The following is an 11,924-nucleotide window of genomic DNA, read 5'->3' as shown; positions in this document are numbered from 1 at the left end:
AGCAAAAAATCTTAATTTCATCTATCGTTCTTATTCAGAGAATATGAAAATATGAAAGTTTTTCCTTTGTAACAACAAAAATGAGGGTTTTTTAATATATATATATATATATATATATATATATATATATATATATTTATTTATTTATTTATTTATTTATACTTCAACAGATCGCAAATGAGTTAGAACAAAATCACAGATGAACTTTCATATATGAATGTACAAGTCACATACGTACAAAACACGCTTTTGTTCATTAGTGGGTTGTACATTTGAACTTACAAATTCGCAGATGTACTAATTACCCGCGATTTTGATGGTTATTTAACTTATTTTTGCATAATTTGCTAATTTTTAACAATTTCTTACAAATTAATTAGCTTGGGCTAAATTTACAAATTTCTCTAATTATAGATAGACTATTTGCACATGGAGATTTTGTCGTGGAGTGTGGTTGGCAAGAAATCTTTTGTGTGTACAGTCTCTTTGTCTACAGTTCTACACTACACAAACAAACACAGTCAACTCTTTTGCTTTCATTTGTGAATGTGTGAATTCTCATAACTACCCGACTCTGAAACCAAAATCCCCAAAAATTAAACAATCTTTTCTTTTCGTCCTCTAATGGCTGTTGCTGAAATCTTTATAGGCGCATTTATCACAGTGCTGTTTGAGAAGCTGGCCTCAGCTGACTTGATCAGGTTGGCTCGATCTGCAGGAATCTATTCCGAGCTCCACAAATGGAACAACACCTTGTCTCAGATCCAAGCCGTTCTTGTCGATGCAGGCCAGAAGCACTTAAGAGAAAGATCTATTCAAGTATGGCTGCACAAACTCCAGCATTTAGCTTACGACATAGACGACGTCCTCGATGATTTGGCCACCGAAGCTATGCGCCGCCACTTGAATGAAGAAACTTATGCCACCACCACCACCAACTCTAGTAAGGTGCTGAAGATCGTTCCAACTTGTTGTACTAATTTCACTCCTCGTACAATTAAGTATGGCCGGAAAATGAGTTCTAAGCTCGATGAGATTACAACCAAATTGCATCATCTTGTTGAGGAGAAAAACATTCTAGGGTTGGTTAATAACGTTGAAAGGGGAAATAGAGCAAGTAGAAGATTGGAGGAAACTTCACTGGTTGATGAATCCAGAATTGTGGGTAGAGAAAGTGATAAAAGGGTTTTGCTGGATAAGTTGTTGGGGGATGAATCATGTAATGAAAATTTCAGCATCTTGTCCATAGTTGGTCTGGGAGGGATAGGGAAAACCACTCTTGCTCAAGTTTTATACAATGAAAAGAAAGTGAAGGATCACTTTGAACTTATGGCATGGGTTTGTGTTTCTGATGAGTTTGAAGTGTTCAATATCAGTAAGGCTATTTTTCAAGCTGTAGGTGGGGGGAACCAAGATTTTGCCAATCTAGATCTGCTTCAGGTGGCCCTTACAGAAAAACTTTCAAAGAGAAGGTTTCTACTTGTTCTAGACGATGTATGGAATGAAAACTACAAGGAGTGGGAGCTTCTCCAACGCCCTTTCATGGTAGGGGCACCTGGAAGTAAAGTTATTGTCACAACAAGGAAGACCACCGTTGCATCAGTGATGGACTCTGTTCACGCCTACCCTCTCGAGCTTTTGTCAAATGAAGAAGCTCTTTCTTTATTTGCTCAACATGCGTTAGGTAAACAAAACTTTGATTCACATCCAACACTTAAATTGCATGGTGAAGGTATCATGAAGAAATGTGGTGGATTGCCTTTGGCTTTGATAACCCTCGGGAGGGTTTTGAGGACCAAAACAAATGATGAAGAATGGGAGGAGTTGTTGAATAGTGAGATATGGAGCTTACATAATGAAAGTAAGATTCTTCCTGCTCTAAGACTAAGCTACTATGATCTTCCTCCACGTTTGAAGCAGATGTTTGCATACTGCTCCTTATTTCCCAAGGACTACCTGTTTGACAAGGATGAACTAGTCCTACTGTGGATGGCAGAAGGGTTTTTGCACGAGTTAAATGGAAGCAAGTCAATGGAGAGTTTAGGTCGTGAATGTTTTCAAGAGCTAGAGTCAAGGTCGTTTTTTCAACATTCAACTAACGATAGCTCACGATATACAATGCATGATCTGATAAATGACTTGGCCACAAGTGTTGCAGGAGAGTTTTTCTTTATGTTGGATGATAAGATGAATGCTTATGATCAAAACGAAGCTTTAGAGAAGTTCCACCATCTTTCATATATTCAACGATATGGAGTATACAGAAAGTTCAAGGCATTGCAAAGAGCCAGACGCTTGCGAACTTTCTTAGCATTGTCAGTAAGGTTTTTATATTCCTGGCAAAGATCCTCCTTATCTAACAAGGTTCTTGTAGAACTAATTCCCCAACTAAAGTTCCTAAGGGTGCTAAGCCTAGCTAATTATTCAATCAAAGAGATACCAGAATCCATTGGAGGTCTCAAGCATTTGAGGTACCTCAATTTTTCCAAAACCTACATCACATGTTTACCAGAACAAGTCAGTGACCTTTATAACCTACAAAGCTTGTTGGTTACTGGTTGTCATTTGTTATCTAGCTTGCCAGATAGTTGTGTAAAGTTAATAAACCTACGACATCTAGACATTAGTGACACGCCACAGTTGACCAAGATGCCCTTAGGGATTGGTGCATTGACAAGCCTACAAACTTTATCCAAAATCATCATTGGAGAAGCAAACGGGTTCAAAATATCCGAGCTTAAAGGGCTACTGCATCTTCAAGGTCAAATTTCAATTACGGGGCTACACAAAGTGTTGAATGCAATACATGCAAAAGAAGTCAACTTACAGCAAAAGAAGGGGATTCGTGATTTGGAGATGGAGTGGAGTGATGTCTTTGATGATTCCCGGAATGAAAATATTGAATATGAAGTTCTTGAAGGGCTAAGGCCTTATGAGAAGTTGAGAAGCTTGAAGATTTTAAACTACTTGGGAATGAAATTTCCTAATTGGGTTGGGGATCCCTCTTTTGTTTGCTTAACCCAACTCACACTACGTGGGTGTAAGAATTGTACGTATTTACCAACACTTGGACATCTACAATCACTTGAGAAGCTGTGTATTGAAAGCATGAATGGGTTGCAAAGACTGGATTCCGAGTTTCTTCGGCCTAAATATTCTCATGGCATTGGATTTCCATCACTTCAAGTTTTGGAATTTAGAGATATGCAAGGTTGGGAGATTTGGTCAACCATTGGTGGTGACAAAGATGTGTCATTTCCTTGTCTTTCTGAGATTTCTATCATAAATTGTCCAAAACTAATGGAAATGGCAATTGACTTAATACCATCACTTGAGGTTTTACATATAGAAGAATGCTCTGTATCGGTGTTAAGAAGCTTGGTTGGTGTGTCTTCGTCATTTCTAGAATTGTCATTGAAGAATATCAAAGGACTTACTCAACTACATGGAGAAGTTTTAAAGCACCTTGGGTCACTTGAACATCTGTATGTCACGAGGTGTGATGAGCTTAGATACTTGTGGGAATCAGAGTCAGAGGCATGCAAGATTCTTGTGAGTTTATGGGATTTGAGAGTAAAGTTCTGTAAAAACTTGGTGTCATTGGGAAAGAACGAGGTGAATTTGGATTCGGATTCGGGGATTTGCCTTGAATCTATTAGAAAAGTGGAACTTTTCAATTGTCCAAGACTCGAGAGTTACAATTGTCCAAATGGTATCCAAAACTTGGATATATACGGTTGTCGTTCAATTACATCTTTGACTTTCCCAACACTGCATGATCTCCCATCTACTTTAAAGATTCTTAGCATTTGCTATTTTGATAATTTTGAGGCAAATTGTCTTCTCAACAAGTTTTTGTCATCACTCGGGTATCTTTCAATTGCTAGGGTTCCGAATCTCTCTTCATTTCCCGAAGGTTGTTTAGTTCATCTCACTAAACTGATAATCCGTGGTTGTGATAACATAGAATCCATTCCAGAAAAAGGTTTTGGTTTTCTTCCCCTTTTTTGCCTCAGATACCTCGAGATCAATTCCTGCAAGAATCTCAAGTCATTTCCTCATGAGCATTTGCAAAGTCTCACATCATTGGAAGAGCTGTGGATAAGAGATTGTCCAAATATGGACTACTCATTCCCTTGTGTTTTGTGGCCTCCTAATCTAACTACCCTCACAATAGGAGGATTAAAGAAGCCCATGTCGGAGTGGGGTCCACAAAATTTCCCTACCTCACTTGTTAAACTCAGTTTATATGGCAAGAATTCGGGGGTTGTTCCATTTGCAAAGTCAGAAGAAGATGTGAGAAATGGGAATAATACAACTTCTTCATCTTTTGTTGTTCCACCATCTTTAACTTTATTACAAATCCATGGTTTTATGGAGTTGGAATCGGTTTCAGAGGGGTTACATCACCTGACCTGCCTTGAAGAACTTCTTATTCGATCCTGCCCGAAACTTAGAGATCTGCCCGAGATGCTGCTGCCTAAACTTTCACGTTTGTGGGTGGATTCTTCTTCACTGGAATTGAGAAAAAAATGTGGTGATAGAAAAGGCAAGTATTGGCCTGTTGTCTCCCAAATCCCTGACCTTGATGTGGGTTGATTATATTATATTACATCACAGGTATGTTTTCTTGGAAGTGTTAATTTTATTAATTAGAGTAAATTTGAAGAAATGGTCATTACAAGTTTAGTCAAAATTGTCATCTTGTTATATGATTGATCCTTGTGGTTTCATATTGTTGTACTTTTGGTCCTTTTGACTATCACCATTATACCTTTTTGTTGTCACGAGGTAATAAGTTTCTGATTTTCAGATTTATATAATTTAAACCTACCAAATGAGTCTGTATCGAAAACTAGTTTTTTTTGAATCTTGCACAATATCAATTCCCATGGCATGAAGTGAGATGCATGCCTAAAATTCAGATGAGAATGCGAGAAATAAAGATTAGGGACTCTAAACCATTAAAAACCTTGATGGACATTTCAGAATTTTCTTATTTTTGTATTAGTTTGGATTCTATGTGATTTTTGGGCAAATGGTATTTACAGTTTTTTCTATATATATAATTATCTAAGGTATGAAATGATTGTGTTTCTGAATAAGCAATTAAGTTTTGTTGACATTAATTAATTGGGTGCAGTAATACCAAGAGGAGGAAAGAAGTTCAAATGCAGAACAGGATCCATTCTTTTTCAAAGCTGTTTGATAATCACCATTCATTTATTTGGTCGTTATTTGCCGCAGGCAAGTAATTCTTGAGGGTATATATAATATATGAGATTTCCAAATGTTGTTCGTAGATTTATAGATGCAAGATTTCCAAATGTTGTTTATAGATTTATATATACATCATTACGTGAAAACCGTAAATAAAATTCAGGAATGACGTATGTTATTTAAGTTATGATACAATTCCATGTATTTTTACAGTCACCATTTGTGACACATTGTATTATACATTGAATTCGTAAAGCCACCTCAATCTTATCATCAAAATTCAAAACAGCGCTAGAAGTATTTTTCATTCTTTCTTTTCTTCATTGAATAAATTACCGATTGAATAAAAAGTAAAAACAGACTTGTTAGTATGTGGAGTCTGGTCTTCACTTCAGTAGCTTGGATCTGAATCTTGGAGTATGACTGATTAAAGCATATTAAAATTATCAAAATAAAAGTCCTTATAAAACAAGAAAGAATAGTCATAAAATCAAGCTTTGGAAGTTTGTGTTGTTTACTTTTTAAAGTTGGCTCAAACCTTAAGTTGCAAGAAAATAAGATACAGACAACTTTTTAATTTGGAAAAAAAAAAAAAAAAGAAGGTATCTTCAACGATTCAGTACAGATGGCATAGAGACTTGACTGGAGAATGTTCCGGGGACAGTAACTTGCTCTGCCTGTTAACAGAAAAACATAAAACATAATAATTCAACCAACAGCATTGTGTATTTCATATTAAAAAATAAAAAACAGTTTGTTGCATAATCATTAGAGGAATGATTTAAGAGTAAGTGTGAGTCACCTTGTGGTATCTGGAAGGCTGCCCTGTTTGATACTAGGTTTAGATAGATCCTTCCTTGACCAGATACATCAATGAATCCCATTTCCGGGTTATTTCTATATGAATTCCATTCCAACAACCTCAGAAACAGGTAGCCGGCCAATGAATCAGATTCCAAATGTTGTGTTATACAAATCAGGTGAAGTGTTGAAGTGAAACTTTGTATCCTCATGACCTACACCTACTGCTGAATAATAATATCCATTGTTCAATCCCAGTCTCATATCATTATTCCAATGCCCATTATTAGAAGAAATCAATGACCTCCTGGTCTGATAATGAGATGGAAGATGATTGTTGTCAACCATCCTTGAAGGAATTGCAGCATAAGAATTAATTTGCTGAGGGAAATCTAGTCCTACTTCACTCAATCTTCTAGGGTTTTGCTGATGAGAAAAGGAGGATCTTTGCATCAAAACTTGAAGCCTCACGTCATTTTCATTAAAAGAAGGAAAGCTTGATCTCATGTCTAAGCCAAAGCCAAAGCCAAAGCCACGCCCAGGTGGGGAATTGGAATTTACTCTACCACCAACTGCTAAGATTGCAGGATCCATAAACTCCAAATCACCACCAATATTTACAGGGGAATTTCTCAGTAACATATGGTTCCCTGAAAAAGAGATATATATGTTAATTTTGAGTAAATGTAGGTTTTCTGTATTTTGGCCTATGAATATGAATAAACATGAAAAATGACACCTAACACTAACCTGACAGTGATAGGGTAGGGGTAGGGGTAGGGGTATCAAAGGTTTGTTTTTGTTCCATCCTCTCCTGAGATGTGAACCCTGGAGGTGGTGCTCTGCTGATGCTCACTCCTGAAAATCCAGGAGGAGGAGGAGGAGGGGGAGACACAGACACCTGTGTTCTTGAAACTGTTTGTTTGCATCCACAAAAATTACATATTATAAATAAAATCATCCATCACCATCATATGCATAATAATATTTATACAACAAATGTAAACATTTACGTACCTGAAATCTTATTTTCAGACATGGGAAAGTTATTGGTGGCAAAATTTTCAGATTCCTCAAAGCTAAAAGAAGAGAAACCGTTGCTGCCATTATTATAATTACTATGCTTCTTGTCAATATGAATACTATTATTGCTGACAAAATCAGAAGAGTTGGAATTCTTATATTCAAAACCAAAATCTCCATTATTGGATCCTTCATCCTGTCTTGCAAATGAGAATCTTGACTGGTTGCTGTTTCTTGAACTCAAAACTCTATGACTATGAGTATTAGATTCAGGTTGTTTATCTAAAAACTTAGCCAAGTTCTGAGGTGAAGTTAATGACTCATCCCATGGGTCAAAATCCATGGATAAAATACTAGATATAATACTGCTTTCTCCTAAATTGAAGGCGCCAATTTCACTTTTACCCCCTTCTGTACTATCATGGAAATATGAATGCCCGTTGGATAATAATTCTCTGGAACTGGAAGAATTACCAATTACAGTGGATGAGTAGTCATTAACTGTAATTGGTATATTATTATTATTTGCAAGATGGGAAGATGGAGGATCTACACCACCGTTACCCGATACACGTGCATGTAGCGGATAACAACCCATGGGATTAGCTGGGGGAGAAGAAATAGGAGGAAGATTCTGTATAACTTCTGTATCTCTGAGTCTCTCATCATTGAAAGACATCATATGATCTACTTCTGCTACACTAATTGCTACTTTCTTTTGTACATCTGATACTAAAACAGTTGTGTTTTCTGCTTCATTTGAGGCCAAAGGTTCTGATTCACAAGCTTGTAATCTTTGATTGTTATTGATGCTACTCAATGACATATCTGAAGGATTTGAGAATTTATCGGATATGTTTTTATCCACGTCCTCTTTTCTAGATACTGGATTATTCCCCAGACTACCCTTTTCTTCTACTAACTCTTTGAAACTTGGCTGCCTATTTGAAGCACGTGTTCCCCTGTAACACATCCAGATCAGTAGGTGTTTTATTTCATACTAAGGGCGTTTACGTCTTTTGCACAAACACAAGAGATTGAAAGGACAGAGTTTACCATGAAGCTGCTGCAGGAAGAGCTGTTGATTTCCCTGAACTACTATTTGGCAAGGGAACTTTCATACCATTTACAGGATTCTGCTAGAAATTTAAGTAATCACCATAAGAACAAAATTAAACTATTAATAAGAGAAGAGAAAAATCCAGTCTAATAACTGGAGATGCAATCATGTAACACATTGGTTATAATTTATGTAGCAGAAAGAGAAATCCCAGACAACAATATAACACATTAACACAAAAGAAGATTTAGCAAAGGTCAACACATGACAGAATATCTTACATTGGTTGTTGTGGTGGTTTTATTTATAGGTTTTTCCCATGCAGAAGTAGTGTTGTTATTAGAGTAGTCATCAGCTGGAGGTGGTGGTAATAGATTTCCAGAACGCCTTTGCATGTCATTTGTAACACCGGTAATTTGCTGAACTCTATTCCTTTAAAACCATTATGTAAGTTAACTTGTGGACAATAAACCAACACAAAATTCATTCCAACTATGATGGTTGAATAACAAATGTCATGTTTCAAAACAAGCATGGATAACAATTTGTAAATTAACGATATGAAAATACCTTGTATATGCTATTATTATTTCATCTTTAGTGAAGCTATCTTCTTCTGGTCCAAACTCATGCAAGTATAGACAATCAGCATTGGTGCAAGGCTGGATAAACAAAATAAAAGTGCTCAACACCCAAATAAATATTATTATACCATGTTGAGGAGTAAAGCTGATAAACTGAATTTGCCATAAAGACACTAATAATGCATTTTATTAGTCATACCATGTTCCTTAGCCATGCATGGCAGTACTTTGTGGTCCCAAAACATGCCCTGCAACAAAATCCCACTTGTCATCATGTAAAATAAAGAGATAAATGAAGCATTTTGATCATGTTATAGTCTTTAATTTCAACCTCAAAGTTCTACCCTCCAAGATAAATCCATGTGCTGATTGTATGCTCCGAATTGCTTCTTCCTTCTTGGAGTAAGTAATATATCTGAACAATGTGAACATCAGGAATCGAGAACTGATCAATTCTTTTGATTTGTTATCTATATATGTTAGCTCTTGTCTTCTAAAGATAAGTGTCTGAATGTATTTGATGCTTGAATATTGACCATGGTCACCCAAGAATAAAATTTAATCAAGGACACTTGAACTTACACACTACAAGTACTGTTAGCAAATTGTTGAATAGCACCAGCTGCTGTACGAGATATAGACACTTTTAATACCTTTCCATACTGACCAAAATATTCTTTCTGCTGCAGAAGCTGGTTTACAAAACAGAGCTTGGGTTGAAACTTGAAATTCCAGAATGAAAGAAAAATGAAAATGAATTATATGGAGAGAGAGAGAGAGAGAAGAAGGCAATACAATACAATACATACATCTTCATCTGCTAAATTAAGAGGTAGTCCTACAATGTAAACAAGGTTACGTTGAATAACCCTGACACTACCAAGCTGCTTTCTTCCTTCAGATGTTTTAGTTTTCCCCTTTTGTGACTTTTGTTTCTTCTCCACAATCATTCCAGTAACCAATCTGAGAGAAACCAAGAAAACAATTAGAACCATCAAATATATATATATATATATATATATATATATATATATATATAAGGTTATATACAAGCTATTATAATTCATATAGAGTCAGACCTTTCACACTTTGATGCAGTTCCCACAATCTTTTCCTTGTTATAAGGGGTACGACATGCTGGACACCTCCCTTCTGTGTTATCCTTTTCAGCCATATCCATTATGTGATGCCAGCACCAAACACAAATCTGTATATATAATGCCTCATCAAGGCTATAATCAGCATAACATGGCTAAAGAGTAAAGACAACACCTTTTTTGCTAAAATGTATTGTGGATTCAAGCATAATGAGAACTTGGGGACTAAATGGTAACTGGTAAGTGCTAGCTTCCAAATTTTAAGTACTATGCATGCTACTTGTAACAATTATAATGACACTAAAAGAATGTAGATTTAGAAAGTAACTTGTCTAACAACTAGCACAAACTAAAAGAAAAATGATCCACACCTCATAACCACATTTGCAAGGTCTCAGCTGCTGATCTGTTAGATCCATCTCTTCAGCACAAAGTGGACAAGTCTTCTCACCTTCCTCACTCATGGTTGCCTAATCAAGGAAACACAATATCATCAATACCAAACACGATTACAGATAAAAGAACTGTTAACTCTCAAGACTTGTTCATGTATTATGCACAACCATAAGTATTTGCATAAATGTATATACACATTTATCTGTGTCTTCAAAAGAAATACGAATTTCTCTACTTAACCATAAACTTAAACTTTGCAGGCTTATTTAACCTAATCATCCCCTTATTTACATAATTGGTACAGAGATTATCTTAGCAAGGGAACTAATATGTTTTACTTTTTATCCTAGCCAATTGGTAGCTTCGTATGCTGCATATTCGTATTAGACTATTAGTATATAATATGTTAGTAATCCTTTTAACCCAAACTACGTCTACACGATAAAGAAAAGCTATAATAAGGAGTATAAAATCTGAAAGAAAATTAACGAACTGTTTCCTCAAATCGAATCTGTAACGTCCTATTCATCGGTGCGTGTCCGACATCGATTTAACAAAATTCCAATCAACCAAGCAAAAAAATACTAGCTAGCATCTAAAAGTCTAGATCAAATCCAAAAATGAAACTTTTATTGGACTTATCTAAATCCACAACTTAATTCTCATCGATCGAGCTCAGATACAGCTGCGATGACACATGTAGAGCATCATGTTAACTCATCGTAACACAGGCATGTACTCTATATTCAATCAGGTAAAAAAAATAAAAACATAAACATAAAAAAAAAAGGCAATTACAGAGACAGCCGTTCATAGCAAAAACAAATAGGGATCTTCAATCAAAAATGGAAAAGAAAAAAAAAGGAACAAGAGATCTAAGGAAAAAAAAAGCAATCAATAGAGAAACTGAGATGAAACTTACAGTGGTTGATTGATCAACGAGAAGCAAAGTAGATGAAGAATCTAAGAGTGCGAGAAACAGAGAACCACAAAGCCTAATTGAGAGTGAGTGAGAACGAAGGTGGTCTTCGTATGCGGATGGGTGGGTTTTTTAAGCTTTTGCTGTGTATACATTTTCTTTGTTTTGCATATAATGGTAATAAAAAATTAATATTATACGCATATGATATCATTACGTCGTTATGCACTCAATTTGGTTTGATATTACATATACTATTAAATATTAATGTTGGATTGTTGGTAGCCTTTAATTTTATATTGAGTAAATTAAATTCTTGGTCCACCAGTTTAGTTGGTTTCTTCAGTTTTGGTCTTTAGAAAACAATCGAGTTGCAAACTTGGTCCTTATTGAAGGTGTTTTTAGAGCTTTTGGTCCCTTTACAAATAAAATTATTTTCGATCTCTTTTATATTTCTTTATTATAAATATACTTTATTTTGTTTGATATTTCAAAATATTGTTATATTTCTTATGGGACAACACACCCTCTCCCTTCATATGACACTCATAACTCAAAAGCCTCACTTGTTGTTAGTGACCCTCATTTCCACTTTATATTTCTAACTCCATAAAAAAGATGGTAAACAAATGATACAATTTATCTTTTATTTTAAGAATAATGGTTTGATCGGTGGAATACGGAGCCACAAGAATCTTCAAAGGGTTCAAAAGTCCATGTGATCGGCCCAATTCTATGGAATTCGTTATAACTCTCGTTGATTAGTAAAGGAAATGTCGGTTTGAATATATATATATATATATATATATATATATATATATATA

General features: G+C 35.5%; 2 protein-coding genes across 6 annotated transcripts; one reads left to right on the top strand and one right to left on the bottom strand.

Moving 5' to 3' along the window:
• Window positions 1–499: 499 nt before the first annotated feature.
• LOC145048139 (putative disease resistance protein RGA3) lies at window positions 500–5,475 on the top strand. The gene is made up of 2 exons (XM_078996555.1): window positions 500–4,620; window positions 5,144–5,475. Exon 1 carries the CDS (start codon window positions 625–627, stop codon window positions 4,597–4,599), a length of 3,975 nt encoding a protein of 1,324 aa, XP_078852681.1. The 5' UTR covers window positions 500–624; the 3' UTR covers window positions 4,600–4,620; window positions 5,144–5,475.
• A 206-nt stretch (window positions 5,476–5,681) lies between these two features.
• On the bottom strand, window positions 5,682–11,280 carry LOC145048140 (uncharacterized). Of its 5 annotated transcripts, none has more exons than XM_078996557.1 (14): window positions 11,104–11,280; window positions 10,157–10,255; window positions 9,768–9,895; window positions 9,498–9,651; window positions 9,271–9,410; window positions 9,020–9,103; window positions 8,888–8,936; window positions 8,675–8,766; window positions 8,386–8,536; window positions 8,101–8,183; window positions 7,039–8,006; window positions 6,772–6,936; window positions 6,023–6,671; window positions 5,682–5,897 (listed from the first exon to the last, which is right to left on the bottom strand). In XM_078996557.1, the coding sequence occupies exons 2-13, from the start codon at window positions 10,247–10,249 to the stop codon at window positions 6,169–6,171; spliced, it is 2,610 nt and encodes an 869-aa protein (XP_078852683.1). In that variant the 5' UTR covers window positions 10,250–10,255; window positions 11,104–11,280; the 3' UTR covers window positions 5,682–5,897; window positions 6,023–6,168. The 5 variants fall into 5 exon arrangements, with proteins under 5 accessions (XP_078852683.1, XP_078852685.1, XP_078852684.1 ...); XM_078996559.1 differs by having other exon boundaries at window positions 8,386–8,530; XM_078996558.1 differs by having other exon boundaries at window positions 8,101–8,180; window positions 11,104–11,279.
• Window positions 11,281–11,924: the final 644 nt, after the last annotated feature.

This window comes from Lactuca saligna, chromosome 5 (assembly GCF_052625555.1).
Source record: "Lactuca saligna cultivar CGN05327 chromosome 5, ASM5262555v1, whole genome shotgun sequence".
Taxonomy (NCBI): domain Eukaryota; kingdom Viridiplantae; phylum Streptophyta; class Magnoliopsida; order Asterales; family Asteraceae; genus Lactuca; species Lactuca saligna.
This window is presented reverse-complemented; position numbering and strand designations above follow the sequence as displayed.

Coding starts and splice junctions, on each gene's coding strand:
- LOC145048140 (XM_078996557.1), bottom strand. CDS start 10,249: ATGAGTGAGGAAGGTGAGAAGACTTGTCCACTTTGTGCTGAAGAGATG. Junction 9,896..10,156: donor CTTGCAAATGTGGTTATGAG/GTGTGGATCATT, acceptor TTATATATACAG/ATTTGTGTTTGGTGCTGGCA. Junction 9,652..9,767: donor ACTGCATCAAAGTGTGAAAG/GTCTGACTCTAT, acceptor GGTTTCTCTCAG/ATTGGTTACTGGAATGATTG.
- LOC145048139 (XM_078996555.1), top strand. CDS start 625: ATGGCTGTTGCTGAAATCTTTATAGGCGCATTTATCACAGTGCTGTTT.